At 32.9% G+C, this 20,998-nt stretch overlaps 2 protein-coding genes across 5 annotated transcripts; both read left to right on the top strand.

The window, feature by feature from the left end:
• Positions 1-5,128: 5,128 nt before the first annotated feature.
• On the top strand, positions 5,129-14,741 carry LOC108986175 (glutamyl-tRNA(Gln) amidotransferase subunit A, chloroplastic/mitochondrial). 2 transcript variants are annotated; one of them, XM_018958696.2, is made up of 10 exons: positions 5,129-5,709; positions 6,195-6,506; positions 6,831-7,010; positions 7,123-7,217; positions 11,463-11,538; positions 11,719-11,796; positions 12,182-12,275; positions 12,367-12,416; positions 13,418-13,531; positions 14,250-14,741. In XM_018958696.2, exons 1-10 carry the CDS (start codon positions 5,191-5,193, stop codon positions 14,340-14,342), a joined length of 1,611 nt encoding a protein of 536 aa, XP_018814241.2. In that variant the 5' UTR covers positions 5,129-5,190; the 3' UTR covers positions 14,343-14,741. The 2 variants fall into 2 exon arrangements, with proteins under 2 accessions (XP_018814241.2, XP_035539465.1); XM_035683572.1 differs by lacking the exons at positions 13,418-13,531; positions 14,250-14,741 and adding an exon at positions 13,305-13,417.
• Positions 14,742-15,859: 1,118 nt separating this feature from the next.
• Positions 15,860-20,735, top strand: LOC108986169. 3 transcript variants are annotated; one of them, XM_018958691.2, is made up of 9 exons: positions 15,860-16,147; positions 16,907-17,052; positions 17,289-17,516; positions 17,654-17,791; positions 17,975-18,053; positions 19,397-19,468; positions 19,631-19,706; positions 20,237-20,293; positions 20,385-20,735. In XM_018958691.2, exons 3-9 carry the CDS (start codon positions 17,328-17,330, stop codon positions 20,473-20,475), a joined length of 702 nt encoding a protein of 233 aa, XP_018814236.2. In that variant the 5' UTR covers positions 15,860-16,147; positions 16,907-17,052; positions 17,289-17,327; the 3' UTR covers positions 20,476-20,735. The 3 variants fall into 3 exon arrangements, with proteins under 3 accessions (XP_018814236.2, XP_035539101.1, XP_018814235.2); XM_035683208.1 differs by having other exon boundaries at positions 16,240-17,516; XM_018958690.2 differs by lacking the exon at positions 16,907-17,052.
• Positions 20,736-20,998: the final 263 nt, after the last annotated feature.

Here is a 20,998-nt window from a genome sequence, read left to right on the forward strand (position 1 = left end):
AACTTTTAATTCAATAAATTATCTTGAAATTTGGAAATACATAATACGATAGCTAAAATTTCTTTCTTAATAGTACTCTAATTCTTTTGGGTTGGATTCTATCATCCTGAATGAAATCGAATAATCTGTTCCAAATCATTTGATAATTTCTGTTTCATAATTCCTTCATATCCAAGATCAGAGGTATCTGTTTTAACGATTTTAGAAGTATGAGGAGATGAAAGTCCTAAGCATGGTAATTTCTTAACATGAACTTTAATTTGTTTTATGATATTAGTATGTTTTTCTGTCCAATGAGGTGGATTCTTTTTTAATCTCTTAAATAATGGTTTACATAATGGTCTAAGAGATTGGTAAAAGTCTGCAACATAGTTGAGACTCCCTAGAATTCTTTGTAATTGATTTTTGTCTTTTATTTCATCTGAAAATTTATCAGCAAATTCTATTACTCTACTAATTGGTGTAATAGTTCCATGGTAGATTTCATGTCCGAGAAATCTAATTTTTTCTTAAAATAATTTTATTTTTGATGATGAAACAACTAATCCATTTTATTTAATAACTTGAACAAAAGTATTTAAATGTTTTCAATGTTGTTCAATAGATGAAGAGAATATTAATACATCATCTATATAAACTATCGAAAAATGAGTGAAAGGGGTAAAGATTTCGTTCATAATATTTTAAAATTCGCTAGGAGTATTTTTTAATCCTAAAGGCATAACATTCCATTCAAAATGTCCGAAAGGAACTGTAAAGGCTATATATCAGTCTTTTTCAGCAATTTAGATTTGCCAAAAACAACTTTTCATGTCAAATTTTGAAAATATTGTAGCATCATATAATCGGGATAATAAATCTTTTTTATTAAGAATTGGATATCTAATCCATTGTAATACATTTTTTAAAGGTTTATAATTTATTACCAGAAGAGTAACTCCCCTCTCTAATTCTGCTTGTTTTTTAACATAAAAGACAGCACAACTCTATGGTGATTTACTTTTTCTTATTAATCATTTTGTTCTTAAATCATTAATTTCTTTTTTGCAGTATTCTAATAATTCATTATTTATTTGGATAGGTCTAGTCTTGGTTAGGATATTTTTCTCAAAAAATTCTTTTTCATAGGGTAATTCAACTATATGTTGTTTTCTGTTCCAGAAAGCATTAGGTAGGTTAGAGCATACTTCTTTTTCAATTATAGTCTTAAAATTATCAATTTTTTGGGTTAATAACGGGTCTTTTAATTGTTATTGAATTATTTTATATTTTAATTCTTGTTTTAAGAAATTTATCTGGTTTGCTTTTCTTTTAATTCTATTTTTTGTTAGAAAATTAATTTATCTGGTTAATGAGACTTCCTTTAAAGAGTTAATTTCTTTTGATATTGGTTGAAATAGAAATTTAAATTGAATTTCTTGTCTAAGTATTTTAGTAAAAATTCCTTCTTCTGTTACAGAGAAATAGTAAAGTAGGGCAGGAAAGGGATTTCCTAATATTACTTTAGTATTAATATTTTGTACTAAAATGAATGTTGTTTTAAAATAAATTCCATTATTACAGATATGTGCATTGGATAATTTATAATTTATATTTAATTTTGCTCCATTGGCTTGGGATAATATTTCTTTTGTTTTTTCAAAATATTTAAAAAGTATTAATCCCTCTTGTATACAATTTAAATCTGCTCCTGTATTTAATAGGGCAATTGTAATAAAAGAGAATTCTTGATTAATTGAAACTGTTACTTCAGCATACCATTTTTGAAAATTATCTTATCAAAAATATTAATGAAATTGTTTGTTTCATCTTTTATAACTAATGTTGAACATTCTCCTTATTTTATATTATGTTCTTCATCATGAAGATTTTTTCCGTTTTTCTCTATTTTTAATAATATAATTTTTTATAATAACTGTTTATTTGAAACTTCTAGTTTAAGATTAGATGTTTTTAAATTTCTAATTTCTTGTTTTATCTCATTGATTTCTTGTTGTATATCTTGAATTGTAATTTTCTGTTTGTCAGTTTTAAATCTTCCTATTATTTCTGAAAAATTGTAAGGTGTTGAGGATGACGTTACTGAAGTGTTTTGATTATTAAAAGTATCTTTTAGCTTTTCTAAGTAATCATTTCTTTCTTGAGGGTTACTGATTTTATCTATTAATTCTAATATAATGTCTTCTTGTTTTGAAAATACATTAATGATTTTGTTACAGATACAATTATCTTTATTTAGACAATTACAAATCTGTACTTCATCTTCTTCTGTTTCACTATTAGAAGATTGTTCTAAAAAACTTGATTTTTTTAATTGATAGATTTCTTCTTCTTCACTTGAATATATTATAAAAATATATAATAATTTGTCTTTTAATGTTTCGTTGTTTGACTTTACAATTTGATTTATAATGTCCAACTTTTCCGCATTTATAACAAACAATCTGTTTTTTCTTTTTATTAGTCTTTTTAGTGGCTTATTATATGTTTATTTATCTTTTATCTTTTTATAGGATTTTTTGTATTTTATTTTTTTATTAGAATAATTCTTATAAACTCTTTTTCCTTTTTTGTGTCTTCTTGACGATACTAACAATAGAGTATAACCAAATTGTTCACAAAAAGTACTTAATTCTTTTCTAGTAAATTTCTTTTCTTTCTCCATTTACTTTTTTAATTTTAAATCTTTGCACATAATTAATCCAATCCTATTAATTTTACTTATTATATCATCATATGTGAGATTATGAAAATCAATAGTACCATCTGATTTTAATAATGATTCTCATACCTTTTAGGCAAAGTAATATGGAAGTCCGGCTATGAACTTTTCCTTCTAGTATGGTTGTTGGCAATCATTTCTGATCATAATTTTAGTTAGAAATACATCTTTATACCAATAAAAATCAGATAATTGAGGGCATTTTAAATTAATCAATAAATCACTAGTTCTTTCTTTGAATTGAACCGGATCACCAACAAAATGTTTAGTTAATGCATATATTAATGTGTTTACAGCATCTTCTAAAGATAAATAATTTTCTGTCTTAATCACTTGCATGTTTTCATCATATTTATATGCAGATAATACTCGTGACCTTTCTTCATATGAAAGGTAGTGATCCCACCAACTTTTTAATTAGCCATTAAACCCTATGACAATAATGTGTGCTACTTGATGATCATTTTTTCTATTACTCTTATAGACGTTAGCAACCATAATTATTTCTTAGAAATGATTTAATATTTCATACTCAAATAATTCGTCTATATTCCATTCATATAATACATCTGGTGCACAAATAGATCTTACTATATGTTCCATTTTCTCGAATTGCATATCTGGTGGAGTGGGTTTAAGGTACTAATTACGAGTAATAGAAACATGATGTTTTGAATCTCTGGCTGAAAAGCTATTAACATGATCTCCTCTAATCTTGTTTATTTGTAGGTCTAGATTTTTAAATTGGTTTTTAATATTATTAATTTCAGAGTCAGATATTACAGGGGAATCTGTCTTACTTAATACATTAATATGGGATTGTTTTGAGGTGGTTGCAGTATTACTAATAGTTAGTTTTTCTAATTTACTAGAGATTTGTTCCAATAAATCATTTTTATTTTTGGAAAAAAATAGTTTTTAAATGAGATGGGATTTCATGAGGAACAAATAAATGGGTTTCTTCTATTTCTTTAATAGTGGGTTTTATAGGAGATATTTGGGCTTCAATTCTTTCTAATTGTTTACCCATGGTTCTTAGATATAAATTAGTATAATTATTTTGTTAAATTATATTATGAAGATTTTTATCAGTGCTTGTAATATTATGTTTTTTTATTGATGAAGCCAAAACTTGAGTATTTCTCTGATTGAACTGGACAAAACAAATTAAAACTCATGTTAAGAAATTACCATGCTGTGGACTTCCATCTCCTCATACTTCTAAAATCGTTAAAACGAATGCCTCTGATCTTAGATATAGAGGAATTATGAAATAGAAATTATCAAATGATTTGGAACAGATTATTCGATTCCATTCAGGATGTTAGAATCCAACCCAAAAGAATTATAGTACTATTAAGAAAGAAATTTTAGCTATCGTATTATGTATTTTCAAATTTCAAGATGATTTATTGAATCAAAAGTTTTTACTTAGAATGGATTGTAAATCAGTCAAGGAAGTTTTGATTAAAGATGTAAAAAACTTGGCTGCTAACCAAATATTTGCCAGATGGCAAGTTATATTAAGTATTTTTTATTTTGATATTGAACATATTAAAAGAGAATCTAATTATCTTCCTGATTTTCTATCCCGAGAATTCTTACAGGGAAAATAATATCATCTTCAAAGTCAAAAGTAATATGCGGCCATCTCCTCCTTATCATTCACCTTATTCTTCTGTAATTCCAAGGCCATATACAATATTGGGGTCACTACCGCAAAACATTAGACCTTCTTACAATTCATTTTCATCATTAGTTTCTCCAAAATTGCCCACCTATTCCAAAACTGTTTCTCATTCTTCCTCTTCTCATTCTCAAATTATTATTTCTCCATTATTATCTCAGTTTTTTTCATCTCCTATTATCATCAAATTTCATTGGCACCCAGTCTTTCCTATTGAATCTGAAATTCAACACCTGTCTGACCCCCATAAATTACTTGATGCATTTCTCTTACCAGACTGGCATTATGTTCCGCAAAATATTAAGAAAACCTAGCATTTTTATGAATTTATATTAGTAGATACCAATTCAATTATTCTCTCTGAAATTTCTTATTTTCTTCAAATTCAACATTTTCCACCTGTATCTTCAATTATTACTTTTCATAAAGTCACCATTAAACATGTTCTCACCTTAGAACAATGAAAAAAAAATTCTTATTTAACAAAAAAATTCTTTCATTCTTATGATCCTTCTTATTATAATTATTATGATTACCAACAAGAAGAATGTACGTTATTTAAACAATTAATTAATTATATTTAATATTACTCTTATTATTATAATGGAAATGTCATTATCTTCACGTGGTTTTGAAAAAGTAGAAAATGTTAAATGGTTTATCAATAAGAGAAAAATTGTTTTCTAATAATTTATTATGACGTCAAGAGATGAACCACGGCCACCGCAAAGACAACACAAAACCCTCTCGCTGTCTGTTCCTCACCGTTCTCTCAAAGAAAATGTTATCCACACTCCAATCCCCTCGCTCCCTCTCCCGCTTTCCTTCTCGCTACACACTATGCACCCTCACTGCCCAATCCCCTACCTCCACCTCGCCACCACCGCCTCCCCCACACTCTCAAATACTCTCCATCCGCCACTCCCTCCTCTCCCGCCGCCTTAGTGCAGCTCAGCTCGCCGAATCCTACCTCACCCGCCTTCGCCTCACCGAGCCCCATCTCAAGTCCTTCCTCCACGTCTCCGAAGACGCCGTTTTGCAGCAGGCCCATCGCCTTGACCAGATGATCGCCAGCAGTGAGGAGCTCGGGCCACTCGCCGGAGTGCTCGTCGCCGTCAAGGACAACATCTGTACGGCGGACATGCCTTCCACTGGTGGCTCCCGCGTCCTCGAGGGCTATCTTCCTCCGTTCGATGCGACGGCGGTCCGGAAAATCAAGGACTTGGGGGGCATTGTGGTTGGAAAGACCAATTTGGACGAGTTTGGCATGGGGAGCACCACTGAAGCCTCTGCTTTTCAGGTTTTGCTGGTTTTTAAATTTCCACTGTTGCATATGGATACTGGTTTTTGCAATTCGCTTTGTTTGGTTTTAGTCCTTGAACCCTTAGAAAAAATGTCTCTTGTATATGCCCCGTGTACTGGGCTTTTCGTATTCTTATAAAATTTTGTTTACAGATAAAGAAAAAACATTTTTTCCCATATTTTTTCTAAATAAAAAAATTGAAGAAGTTGAAACATTTATATTTTGAAACACAAGGGTAACATGCAAAATTAAAGAAATAAGAAAAGAAACGAAATTTAAATTGAGATAGAGTGAGTATAGAGTTTCGATTACTTTGGGTTGCAGAAATCTTGTCAGAATTTTAATAATTAATAGATATTCTTTAATTTATCTCTTCGTTGGTTCGCTAGATTGAACAATAGTTTTGCAAGTTGTTTGGGATATTTTTCCCAACTGGTAACCATGGTTGGTTTACTCAGGTGGTGCATGTATTCATTCGTTAGGTGACTGCAAATCCATGGGATATATCTCGGGTTCCGGGAGGATCATCGGGAGGCTCAGCTGCGGCTGTTTCTGCCAGGCAGTGTGTAGTGTCACTGGGAAGTGATACAGGTGGAAGTGTGCGGCTGCCAGCTTCATTTTGTGGTGTTGTTGGATTGAAGCCAACATATGGACGCGTCTCGAGATATGGACTTATGGCATATGCATCATCCCTTGATGTGATTGGCTGCTTTGGATCATCAGTTGCTGATACTGGAATTCTTCTTCATGCGATTTCTGGCCACGATAGACTTGATGCCACCAGTAGTAACAGGGTAAGGGACTTTTACTACCTTGTTTTGTATGTATACTGGTATTCTTGTATACTTTCAAGTGTTAGTGTTCAAATTAGGATCTAAACTTGTTAACAGTTGATATTGCACCAAACCAGTCATTTATGAAGAGTTTTATGAGGTAGTTAGTTGGGGTTTTAGTTTATGCATAGGTGTCATTATTAGTATGTACTTGTTGATCTAAATTAATTGATGTACATGAATCCGATATGACTATTCGGTGATTCATTTTGGTGCAAGTGTTTTGTATATCATGTAATATTATTGCATTGTGTTCTGTTTTAATATGTCTGTTTAACATTTCAGGAGGTTCCTGACTTCGCATCCCGATTTGATTCCGTAGATTTATTGGAATCTAAACCATTGAAGGGATTGAGGGTTGGTCTGATCCGGGAAACTCTTGATGATGGTGTTGATAATGGGGTGATTTCTGTCATACGTGGTGCTGCTTCACATCTCGAGGAATTAGGATGCTCTGTGACGGAGGTCTACTTTTTATTATTTATATTCCTTTCAACCTGTCTACTTTAACTTCTCTACTTCATTCCAGCTTTATTATTTAATGTGTTTTAGACAAACTTTAAATCTTAACCTGCAGATCTCATTACCATCATTCTCCCTTGGGTTACCTGCCTATTATATTCTTGCATCATCTGAATCATCTTCCAACTTATCACGTTATGATGGCGTCAGGTAATTTGATGGTGCTTCTTATGGTATGAAAGTAGAATCTTCCTCTCTTTCTCAAACTTGCAAACATACTAACATGTAGATGCACACAATTGCAAAAATGACTCACATATTAAATACATAAATACTAGAATATATATTTAGAGAGGGAGGGAGAGAGAGGACAAGATATGGAAAGTACTGCTCATGGGTATTACAGATGTCTTTCATTCTATGGCCGTGTTAACGATTTTAGATGGAGATCTTGAATTTCTAATGTTGTGAAACACAGATCTTAAATTTCGATAGTTGGACCTTGGATCTTATAATGTCAAATAATTGAATTGGGTTGTTATCATTGTTTCCCTCATTTTTTTAATGTTTGATTTAGGGTCTATTTAGGGTCATAATTTATTATTTCTAGGGTTTTAGGTTTTTTTCCTATAAATAGAAAATTGTTTTGGCATTGTAAGATAGCTATTCTTTTTACTCAATGAAAATGGCCTCATCGATGGAACGACGACACCAATGCCGGAGGTGAAGGAACCTTTAATGGTGACAGCAACATTGGACAGGAACAATATAGCTGTTAAGGAGGTTTGGGATTTGAATGCAAGATATGGCGGGGAGGAAATTTTAGGTTTGTCGTTGGTACCTTGTGAGGAGGAATGTCTAGGGCAGCTGGGAATTGTGTCTTGGGATAATGTTGTTCCCCTAGTTTCTCTCCCTTCGATAAACAATATATAGCTGGTTCACCATCGGATTGGGTTCTGCATAAGGTTAACAATATTCAGCATATTGTGGGGCTTTCACATGGAAGATGTGAAAACCAATGTAAAACACTACTCACTGCGATTGGGGCGGGCCACTCGCTTGAAACCAAACCACGTTTTAAAAAAAGTAAGGAATTAAAGCGTCTTTCTTGGGCAATCAACTACGATGCTAAAGGAGGTAGCTCAAGTCGAGGGAAGACTAAAGGGAGGGTTTTATGAAGACGTCCTCATAGAGGGAGTTTCGGGAGGAGTATTAGTCTTAAGGGAAACAAAGGTTGGGGATGGAGTTCTATTCCAATTTGGGCTTGGTGTATTTCGGATAGATTTCTAATTTTCACGGGCTTTTTGGGTCATTAGGAGCTCCCTAGTATGGGCTAGGTGTTTTCTTCTATACGTCCAGTATACTTGGTTACTCCTATTGATATATATAATATTTTTACTTATGGCCTTTTACTTTTTTTTTTCTTTTGAGAAGTTTCGGGTTTCACTCATTGCAGCATTTCAGAAAGGTTTCCCTTTTAAGTATCATTGGTTTCAATGTAAAATCAAAGAACATTTATTACCCACTTGCACTTTAAACTACACTACAAGTAGGATTATAAATGCATTCAGTTGTCTGTGAACATTTCAAGCTCAACATGTATAAAATCGACTTCAGTTTCATTCTTTCAAATTAAACAATCCACGCTAAAACAAAAAAATTAGGCTCATTTATTAGAAGGGCCATACTCATATAAACTTTTCTTAACTCGTTTAAGCTCATATAAGTGAATATGTATGTAGATAAAGTGATGAGATATAATATCAATAATTTATTTTGTGAAAAAAGTCATAGCTTATTAAAAATACAAGATTTGTCAATTTTACTTAACTATAAATATATAGTATACTTTGCTAACTTAAATGTTAGAACCTTTCTTTGATTGGTACTTAATGTTATAATCTTACCATAATTAAGCAACTAAATTAGAATTATGCGATTTTAGTAATGGAAAAAACAAAAAACGAACTGCTCATGAATATAAAATGTAGTTTACTTTGATAATTATTTTCAAGTATAGCATTTTCTTCTCTATGGAGGATATCTATGAATTTATTTTTTATCAAAGCCTTTCACCAGAATTGGAAGAACTTATACACCTTCTAATAATCAATAATCTCCCACGTGGTCTATAATTGATAGATTTCTTGTCTCACCGGAGTGGGAAGCCCATTTTCCATATATTAGTCAAAAGAAATTGCCATGTCTATATTTGGATCATTTCCTGTATCTTTTGGATTGTGGAGGCATTCACAGTGGTAGGAGCTGCTTCAAGCTTAAGAATACATGGTTAAGAGCTGGGCTTTGTTGACAAGGTTTACGTTTCATTTTGGCATGTGAATTTAAAGGATTAGATTCTAAAATAGTCCATTTGGCTTGCCATTTGGAAAGATCGGTCCTTGTAGTCTCATTTTGAATTGTTTACCCCTTGTGCTTTCAACTTTGGTCATTCTGATCCTTTTGTTAATATACTGTTAGAAATCTGTCAAATAAGTCACATTAGCTCCATTGATGGAATGACGTTTGTAAAAATTAACCATTAAAGAAATCATTTTAAATTAAAATTTTTAAAAAAATATATTAAGAAGCCTTGGGCTGGTTTGACTTAGGATCAATCTGGAGCCACCCAGGCAACGCTGGAGTGGGACCCAATAACCACCTGGGTGGCAAACCAGGTGACCTTGGTCCCAACCAGCCTACAACTTAGGAGCCACAGTCAATTTATTTGAGAATAAATAAATCATAGCTTGATCCTGGTTGGGACCTAGGATCAAACTACGATTTAAGTGGGAGGCCATGGTAGTGGGTTAATATGCTAGTCTCCCTGGAGGTTTAAGTTCCATGGGTGAGTCCTAAGGGCTCTGCAGTGGAGTGGTTCCCCCGTCATAAAAAATATATTTATATATATTTGAGAATAATTCAACATGAAAATCAAGCAGTTAGTTAGTATATGAAATTTAAACTAACACTTTATTTAATTCTCTTATACTTCTAGATAAAATAATACATTCTCCTGTGGTTTGGTAAGAATACACATCTATGATATTTGATAGCCATTATAAAAATTAAAGCATATAATTGAATCAAAATATACCAAAAAAGTCATGACAAAAACAACTCAAGAATTGTAGGTATTGACATCTATGCTAACATAAGCAGTCAAATATTGAACCATATAGAAAGCCAACTTGGATTATTATATTGGGTTCAAAGGATATACATCACACAACAATAAAAAAGGATATACATCCCATATGATAACCTGTGGCACCATGGTAATTTAATGGTCTTCAATATCAGCTAAATACTTAAGAATATTTGGTTTTTTTATAGGTAATACTTAAAAATATTTGTATACATCATTTTCTAGGTCTTGAAATGATATTTTATATATTTCTTAAAAAATTATGCAAGTGTGCTTTTAAGCTCACACAAAAACTGCCAAAAAGCATGCTTTTGGTAAGTGAAGCGCTTTGGCCTTGTGGCTTTTCGCATAAGTGCGCTTGTACCTGTGTTTTATTTCTATGGTTTGAAGCATTTTCTGAGTTGGAGATTAATTTGGATAAATTTCAGGTGGTTGTAGTTGGTCAAGTAACAAATGTGGATAGTTTGGCTGGTATTATGTCTTTATGATTTTCATATCTACCTATGAAGTACGTGGGCCTTCCTTTCAAGGAGGCTTTCAGAACCAGAGGAATTTGGGATGGGATTAATAAAAAAAGAAAATGACAAACTGTGGTTTAGTTTAAAGGATCTTGGCAAAAGGGGAAAACCTTATATATATATATCAAAAAATCTTCACAACCTCCTAACACTCCACACTCTATATTATTTTTAATTTTTTATTATTTTTTTCTTTTATTAAATATTTATTATATGAATAATAAATAAAAAATTTGAAATAATTTAAAAAGAATAAATTCAAAAAAAAAAATTTTAAAAAATATTAAAAATTTTAAAAATTTTAAAAATATTAAAAATTTTAAAAATTTAAAAAAGTATGGAGTGTGGAGTGTGGTGGAGGTTGTGTAGCAAAGCTCTATATATATATATATATATATATTTTTTTTTTTTAATAGGTAAGGAAAACTTTATATAGTTTCAAGATAAAGCATACAAAATCTCAGATAAACTATAGGCCCGTGTGCATTATACCTTCTCCATTGAGAACGGAGGAAAACTGTAAGGTCCCTAGGGAGATTCAAACCACATTTGGGCTCATATTTCAAAAGAACTAGTTAATGGTACAATTGGAGCCCATTGGAACCATTATAAAGAGTAAGAACTTCTTCCTCACAAGCAATGTGTGATCCCATTTACCTCCTATACTCACTCAATATGGGGGGTATCACTAAAAGGAATTGTGAAATATCAACTACCAATTCCCTAGGCATGGGATTTTTACTTTAAGATAAACAAGGGAGTTCTCATCTATGTTTTTATATTTATATCCAGGTATGGGAACCAAGTTGCTGCTGATGAGTTAAACTCTCTTTATGGGGATTCTCGAGCTAAAGGATTTGGTCCTGAGGTACATGAGCTTTAGGTGGCTAGCCAAAAACTCTGTTGCCATAATTTTGGTTGATTTTTAAGGTATCCTAAACAGGCGCATAAAACTAGTTGAAACTAGTTATTATTTAGCCTTAACGGAAGTTCTAAACTAGAGTTTTACAAGCCAGTGGCTTTGTATAACTCGATGTTATATTTGCAGGTCAAAAGGAGAATTTTGACTGGTACATATGCCCTTTCGGCTGGTTATTATGATGCGTATTACAAGCGTGCCCAGCAGGTACTACTATAATTGCTCCAAGTGCTTTCATCTCTAGGGTGTGATTTGTTTCTCAACCTGGTTAAGTTAATTTGGTAGGCAGGAGTCACCCTATATTCAGAATGTCTCATGTGCTCCAATTCCATTATATCGTAGAAAAATTGCAAATGTGAACCCATGGATGTGGTACTGGGGAAATCATATGCTTAACTAACGTTGGTCTTGCCACTTTTTATTTGTAATGAATGTAATTCTATGTCTAAATTCTGGTATCCTTAACATGAAACATGCATAATTGTTATATTTGTTCTTTGGCGGTTTCTCTTGAAGATTGTTATGCTTTGTTCATGACCCCTTGGAAAGCTTCATGGTGTTCAAGGAGAAATTTATAATTGTAGTGTTTTAGGTGAGGACCATGATACGGAAAAGCTTCAAGGCTGCACTGGATGAAAATGACATCTTAATTTCACCTGCTGCTCCATCTGCTGCTTATAAGATTGGTATGCCGCTTCCATCTTTTGTTTTTGTTTTTTTGTTTTGTAGTAGTGTTCTGTTTACAGTGGGAAATCCAATTGCTTCTTATGTTTACAGGAGAGAAAAAGGATGACCCATTGGCAATGTATGCAGGCGACATCATGACTGTGAGCATTTTAACAATGATTTATTTTCTGCAGTATTTAGTGTTATTTATTTGTCTTTTGTTTTCACCTGTCATTTCCCCATGTATTGTGACAATTAGGGAGTGATCAAACTTTTCATTCAATTTCTTGGGTAATGTCAGTGAGAGAGAGATTTTCAGAGGATTTAATTGCCAACAGTGACCTAATAATGGGGATGAGGTTGTGGATAAAGTAATTTGTTTTTAAGTTGTTTGTCCAGTGATTATATAGTAAAGGAGAAAGCACTGTCAAATCAATGCTCTGACTGTGGGTGGGCCCAGATGGATCTGTAAGATACATGTAGCTGACATTAATATTTGAGATCAGGATAGGATGAAAATGGTTGAGATGTTTGCCCAACCTCCTTTCCTCCTCAGATATAGATTCTCTATAAGTACATGTGGTGGACATTCAGACCAGTAGGAGCCAGTGGCTGTACGTTGGACATTTCACCAGTCATCTATTTTTTTTTATTGGCATCGGGGGTCCAGGTTTTCACCAATCATCTTAAACCTGTACCTTTTGATGAATGGACACCTTGCCCTGGTGCAGTTGGAATTGGATGAAATACCTAATGTTTGATCTTGAATATTGCATTAACCTTCCTCTTTTAGGTCCTGGGACCGAACTCTAAGAAAATCTGATTTTCAAATTTTTGTAATAATATGCAACTTTATGTGTTTTGATTTGTGCTTCCAGATCATAAGTAAATAGGTTGCATGTGTGGGCTAGAGGGTCTGAAAGTTTGTAGTTGAAAGTTGAGCTTGAACTGTTTGGCATAATAATTTCTTTCCCATCAATATATTGTACACATCAATTTTGTGGTAATTGTGGTGTTATTGTCGGCCCTATGTATTTTACCTCATTTAGGTGAACTTATACTACCGCTTGTATGGCATCTACAAGGACCCTGAACAAACTCCCAACTGTAAGCTCTTTTCCGTGTTTTAGATTTGCTCAGGTGACGTTTATTGTCTATGCAGGTCAATGTTAACTTGGCAGGGCTACCTGCTTTGGTTTTGCCCTGTGGATTTGTTGAAGGGGGTGCTGCTGGCCTTCCTGTTGGTCTTCAGATGATTGGTGCGGGTTTTGATGAGGTATGAAAACTCATGTTGCAATATACATTAGAGTTACTGCATATCGAGACCACCTCCTTCGTGTCCATTTCATAGGAGAGACGGACGACAGACAAACCTACTAGAGTTTTTTGGCAATTAATTTAGTAACTGAAAATTTTAAAAATTACATATAGATAAGATATTAACAAAAATAATAGTGTTTTTAGAGAACTATAAACCGAGAAGGGGAATGTGATTATGGAGAAACATAAAGAAACACTGCTAAAACTTTGGTTCTGCTTTGTTTTGTCATGCACCCACCAGCCAAAATGTCCAGTCCCTCAGTAATTTGACCTTCTTCTAAGTCAAGATGTTAGATTTCTGTTCTTTGTCAGGTGTGACCTTTTTCTCCTTTAGTATTTATTGATGGCTGGATTATGGGTACCTGTTGTATCTATCTGTCGTACAGCTGGGAAGCTTGTGTGTCACCTGAAGTTTTTTCAAACGTTTGGATGCAGAATCACCCAGGGTCTCTTTTTCCTTATTTTGCTTTACCGACCCTACGTAAAAGTGATTGAGTCATTGAAAACCAGTTAGTTAATAATTTCGAAGGAACCAAGTTGGTCTGGTAGCTTATATCTTATAATCTCAGAGAATTAATAATTCATAGCTTATATCTCAGAGATGAACAAGGAAAAACTCAGTACAGCATCAAATGGCTGATATATTTTTTTTATTATTCTTGTAATGTTTGCAGGAAAATCTGCTCAAAGTGGGTCATATATTTGAGCAGACTCTTGAAAATTGCAGATTTGTCCCTCCACTGATAGAACATGATGACACTCCATGATAGCTACCAATGATCTTTGATGAGGATGTAGAAACCTAAAGCCAATTTGTAATGCCATTTCATCCATTTTTGAGTTCATCAATTTGCACAGGAAAGCATGCAGAGCCAGTGCACCTGCCATACCACTGATCTAGAATCAGCTGGATGTATAATTTGTTGGCATCACCGTTAGTTTGGTATTTATTGACTTTCTCAAATAGGGTTTGAGTTTTTTTCCCCCTCCATGAAAAGCCATGATTCCTTGATGTACTATTAAGATGCAGTTGAAGAGATGATTTTATTTTATTTTTTAAAAAGGGAATATGCAGAGCTAAATCTACTAGCCCTAGATGATATGTTTGAACACAGAAGTGTTGATGAATTGTTGTGGAATTATCTGAGATTATTTTTAACTGACAATCAGCTTGATGAGCTGCCTTGTTTGTCATTTTGGAACCACTGAAAGCTGATCAAAATAAAAGACTTGATGTAATTATTTTACAACCCATTTTACAGCTAACCATTATGATTGTCTTACTTCAGGAAAAATATACAATTTTATTAAAATTTGAAAAAAATTAAAAAGTATTCTTTAGCTGGCTAGAAGGAGATTCATGTGGTTAGCTGATAGGGGATATGGCTCCCATAAGTGGCACACATGGCTACATCTCCTGTATATGACTCACTAGAAATATCAACAACCCCTTGCTGTATCAAATTCTCCCTTCCATACTAGTTTGGCTAATCATCATCTTGCCCATCAAACCAGTTTTGCTAAATAAGAACCGATATCAGATCGAACTGGTTCAATCCAAGTGGCAGAATTGGTGGGAGCTCTCTATTACAAGCAAAATAAAAAACACAAAACTGGAACTAAATAAATTATTTTAGAGATTTAGATAATGAGTTGAGTTGAGTTGAGTTAAGATTTAAAAATTGAAAAAAATATTGTTAAAATATAAATTTTTAATATAATTTTTATTTTATAATTAAAAAAATTATAATAATTAAATTTGATAAAATGAAATTTAAATGCAAATAATTGCTGAGTTGAGATAAACCACAAGTTTGAGAATTCATATTCATAATGCCCTGGACTGCTTTGATTTGACAACTTAATGGAATATTGCAACAGAGAGGATGATGCATTGCTGACAGCTGTAGATGAGAGATACTAAATTTGGGTTTCGGGCTTGCATTCACTTCTCTTTATTATTAAAATAACATTACAATTCTTATAAATCCTAATTATATTATATTAAAATAGATAACAATTGATAATATAAAAAAATATGCCTGTGTATGAATTTCTCGTGTTCTGATATAAATACAAGCATTTACGGTACATGTTAAAAATATTTTAGGACATTTTATAAAGAATATATAGGAAGAGTATCATTTCCATAATTATTTATAAAATTATATTTTACACGAGTGAATTTTTATTAAATAATTTATTAAAATAATATCATTTTATAAAAATATTTTCTTTTTAAAATATCATTTTTTTAATTTTTAAATCGTGGGGGGCAATTTTAGTTGATAACTTGTAGTTAGAAACCCCGCCAGCTGAAAGGCGTTCCCTCGGTGCGTCTCAGCTCAACGCTCCACGTCAGCTGCCTTTGTGAACACCTAAATCCAACCTCACCATCGTCGTCGAGCCGGCGCACGTTAGCTGATACCTGTTAGAATCTCTGCCTCTCTGTTCCAAGTGCATGGGTTTCGGTTAATGTAAGTAAAATGAAAACACCGAAGCCGATAGTAGTCTGAAGGGCCCTTCTCTCTCCGGCGATTCCCATCTACAATTCTACGACTCCGATTTCTCGGTCAGTTCTCAGTTTGTTTTGTTCTATCGATCTATTCAGTATGTAGATTGATTTTTATTTTTATTCGTTATTTTAATCAAATTGCATTTCAGAGAACTTCTAATTTCGTTATCCCCGATCCGATTCTCTTTCTGTGTCCGCCATTTCGATGGAAACCCAGTTCGACTTGGGTGGCAGAGATTGTGGTTTAAGCTGCAGAGCTTCGAAAAAAGGACTCTGTCTTACAACTTGTATATAATTAGCAGTATTTCCTATTAGTTGGTCGTTTGGAAATAGAAGTGTTTATCAGGTTGCAGCAGGTTGTTTATGAAAATTATTTCGATTAGGACTCGTTTGTTGGTTAGTTTTATTTCTATTAGGATTTGGTTGCTTCGTTTCTATAAGCATTGGGCTTGTAAGAAATAAAATCAAGCACTTTCAATTTCTCTTGCCCAAGAAGATTTTCCTTTGGAAAATGCTAGTGTGCCCCTGAGTTTGACGGCTAGTCAATTTTATTTTATTTTAATTATTATTTTTTAAAAATGTTTAAAAAAGTTACCAAATTTATGTTTTAAAAAAATATTATGAATTAGCAGTCAAACCCAGCGGTAAGAACTGGGCGGCACAGAAGCACTACTCTTTTCGTTTACCCTTTAGAAACAGCCACGTGCAGCAAACATTCAATCACCATTCAGCTCACAGCTGCACAAGCATGGTCAAAATATTAAGTTTTTTTATTTGTAATTTATGTTTTGATTTTCTTTTCTTCTGCTTTCTCAGGAACTAGGCATATATTGAAACCATTGTATTTACTTCACATTGGGTGCCAGGAAAAAGTGTGATTAAAGAAAAAAGGCCTCAACTTTGTGTTGTTGTAACACTTACTGATTTAGATTGATTACTTCATCTACTAGAATGAAATAAGGGTACGGGTAACTATCTTTTACTTATCAAAAAAGGCCTCAACTTTTTTTTTTGATAAGTATTTTTTTTTTTACTTATAAAAAAAAAGAATGAAATAAGGGTAAGGTATATATAAGAATCCAAGTTTGAATTTTATTTGAAGAGAGCTTTCTTTTAGTTGAATTCAGAAAGTAGATTCTAATTTTCGTTTAATACAATGAATAAATAAGATAATTGGTGGTATTTTCTTTTGTTGTAGCTTTAGTGGAGCATATCTGGACTAGAAGAGGTAAAAAATATGCCCGAGAAAGAAATGGTAGTGATTGGAAGGAAAGTGACTCCCTCATTAGTTGATCTCTGTGTTAAGACAGCAATAGATAATGTAAGGTACCTTGGGGATGTTGGTGAAACGGATCTAGATCTTCTTGGTCAAATTTTACCACATTGTACAGTGGACCAATTGATGCATGTGGAGAAGTGTTCAGAAGTAAGAGGACCTGGATTATCTATGTAATTAAATACTTTTTTATTGTAATTAAATACTTTTTTTTTATCGGAATTAAATACTTTTGCTCTGCTTATGCAGGAATGTTGATTTTTGTTTTCATTAATTAATTATTGTAGGGAAGAGATTTAAGTCCAGTTACTGACAAGTTGTGGAAGAAATTTTATGAAAAGCAGTTTGGCACAAGAAACACGGAGAAAGTTATAGAGAGGATGGCCAAAAGTTTGAAGTCATATAAATGGATCCGTTTGTATGAGGTGATTTAATAAGTTCCTTCTTTTTTAGTCATTTTATAGTTTCCATTGTTAGGTACGATTTTCTTTTGTAAGTGGGTTATCTTTCACACTTGATAAGGCAATTATAAATGCAAATTTGTGAAGGAATACTTTTTTTTTTCCTGTTACAAAAGTTAGAATTAAATTTGGGTTATTTACCTGCAGGCAAAATCAGAAGACATTGCTGAGCATGAGAAGAAAGCAGCTGCCCGAATTAAGAACCTATACAAGAAAGAAAATGCACGTATGTCCTCTTTCTTTTTTATATGAAATAAGTTTTAGAAGATTAATGTGGATTATAACATTTATATGTATTCTTCCCTGAGATCACGTCTTATGTTTTATATTGCATGCTTCAGTGTATGTGATCTTACTTAAATTTTGTATTGCAGTTGCAATTTAAATAATCAATGTATTATTCTTTTGTCCTTGTGGATTGCATGGCCTATGTTGCATCCTCAAATTTCCTTCTCATTATAGAAGTTGAGTTCTCTCACTCCATTATTTTGACAATCACTAGCGTTCTTCGAAGATTTTCAGTTTGCAATTGGGGAGAGGTTTACTTATCCTTTTCTCAGGTTTTCATATTTGTGACAGTTTTATGCACCTTCAACTTATGGTTATTTAATTTATTTCACAGATGGAATGATTGTAATTAACTCCATTTCAGGGTTCTCTATGAACTTGATAACCAAAGTTTAGGAAATTAAGGGGATGTTTGGAAATAATTCTCTTTCCATCCCATCTCATCTCATCTCATCTCATCTCATCTTATTTCCTTCCCAAACATCACTCAAACACAAACACTTTCAAACTAATCATTACAACTTTTTCAAACTAATTATTACAAGTTTCCCAAACTTTCAAACAAAAAACAATTCAACTTTTTCAAATCTCAAAATAAAAATAACATTAAAAAATTATATTCCAACAATATTTTAACTTTATAATATTTTTTATTCAATTTTTTTTCTCTCATTTCCTAAAACCCAAAAAATACTGAACTCAAACTATCTCACTATTAATCACAAACCATCTTACTGTTATTCACAAAATTCTTATCTCATCTCATTTCCCAAGCATCCCCTAAGTAGATGTTTCTCTGTTTGTGAACCAGTATGCATGCTTAGAGGACTTACGACCAAGTTTATTAATAAGGCCCCCTTTGGGGTCTAGATGCTAGACCCACTAACCCTTAGTAAAAACCACAAACAAATGTCTTTCTTACGTCACCTCTTGGACCTAGGGCCTTTGGGGCAACAAATAAATGGCTAGAACACAGAAGTTTTGCAAGATGAATTTTCAGTGGAAAAATGCTAGAGGTATTTGAAGGTTAGTTAAATATTTATTGAGAAAATGTGAAATAAGTTTTTTCTAATTATACACTGCTAATTTTGAAATAGAAGTTTATTCCTTGGTTTTATCTGTTTTCCATCCATGTTATTTTATAAAGTGAAATATTTAAGTTCTGTGTAATATTTAATCTATGGACAATTTATACTATGAATTTTGAGGCATCATTTTGAGTTAGAGGCAGTCTAAAATTTTTTCTCACATGACTACTTAGAAGGTGTCCAACTTTTGTAGGAAAACAAAGCCGGCAAGTTCAGCTTTGCACCAAGGTTCCACCTTCAAAAAATAAAAGAAGTTTTTACGGTGGTAAGTTTTCTATTATGTTGTTGTTTGTTCTATCCATGTTAGTCCTAGCAATCTGTTTATTTCAATTTTGGTCAGCTGGTGCCCATACTCAGACTTGAACACTGAAGAGGATGCACCTTAAAGTTCTGTTTTCAGGACTTTGCTTTTGACGATTCTTTGTAGGTGGTGGACCTGGCCACAATACTTCAAACCATAAGGGCAACTTGATGAAGAAGTCAAAACTAGAATTTCTAAACTGGTAATCTTCTTGGCAGAGTTTCTTTTGAAATGTTATGTTTGGGGAAGATAAATTAACTAACTTATTACCTAACGTGTTCAAGTTAACTTTCAAAGATTTCAGTCCAAAACCTAAGAAAAAATAGTACAGGGCCATATTTTTTTAACTTATTGTTTAGTGACTCAAGAGAGATTTATTGCATCCTTGCTGTGGACCACAAAAGCAGGCACTCAGGTATCTTAACTGAACATCTGGCACATTTTAGTGGGGGAAATGGCAGCAGCCAAAAATATTTGAATGTTAGTTTAAAGGCATTATCTTACATATCAAAGCAATTTATTTGTGAAGTAGGAACATAAAAAGAATTAGGAATTGGTATGCGCTACCTGGTGGAAACAAAATTTTCAGTTTCTTTGAGGCGTCAAGTTAAAAAAAAAAACAGTAATAACAATAATGCTGCTTACATTACATTAGGGCCCTGTGTGATTTGCTCGCTTTATTTCTCTTTCTTGAAAAGAGTTTTTCTGAGGAGACAATTTCCTTTTGAATAGTCATGAGGTGAAGAATCTTGCGGCTATGAAGAAAAAGGAGTACCAGAAAAATGATGGGTAAGGAGTCCGAGTTGTCTTTATCTTAGTAATTTGCTTAAGAAGCTGTGCATAGATGCTTCTGAAATCCTACTGCTTATTGTCCTTTCAGTTCCTCTCCCACGATGAAACAAGCTCGGTTTTCTGGAATATATGCTGCTACAACTTCTAAACTTTTCAAGCCTGTACACAGAAGAACATAGAAACATGCATTTCTGACTCTTGGCATTGCTGTGGAGAATTGGACAGTATCCTTGCTAAGCTTTGCAACATTTCTAAACAATCTGGAGTCCAATGGCGATCATTTTATTTCTCCTTTGTTTATACTTGTGCCTTCCGCCTTTGTTAATATCCTAAATTAAGAAGATTTGGTTGTTTTACTACTAGCCTTGCACCTGCTCCGTTCCCCCTATATATGTTCTTAGAAACTAATTAAAAAAGAAGACTGATGCTTTTAAATTTACTTGCACTCTTGTTTAAATTTTGCAAGCGGTCTTATAATGTCAAATTACAAGTGGTCTAAATGGCAAAAAATACAAGCTTATTAATTAATTTCTTATTGTCTAAAAAAGCCTCTCATTTCATAACACATACCTCATCATCTTTTGAAATAAGTTCTGCAACAGTACATTGGATAGAATAAGGGGTGTAAAAAAAAATCGGAAAACTGGTTGAACACCGATTCTTAAGAATCTAAATCGGTGCGGTACCAGTTTTCATATTGTG

The sequence above is a fragment of the Juglans regia genome, chromosome 12, assembly GCF_001411555.2.
Source record: "Juglans regia cultivar Chandler chromosome 12, Walnut 2.0, whole genome shotgun sequence".
NCBI lineage: Eukaryota > Viridiplantae > Streptophyta > Magnoliopsida > Fagales > Juglandaceae > Juglans > Juglans regia.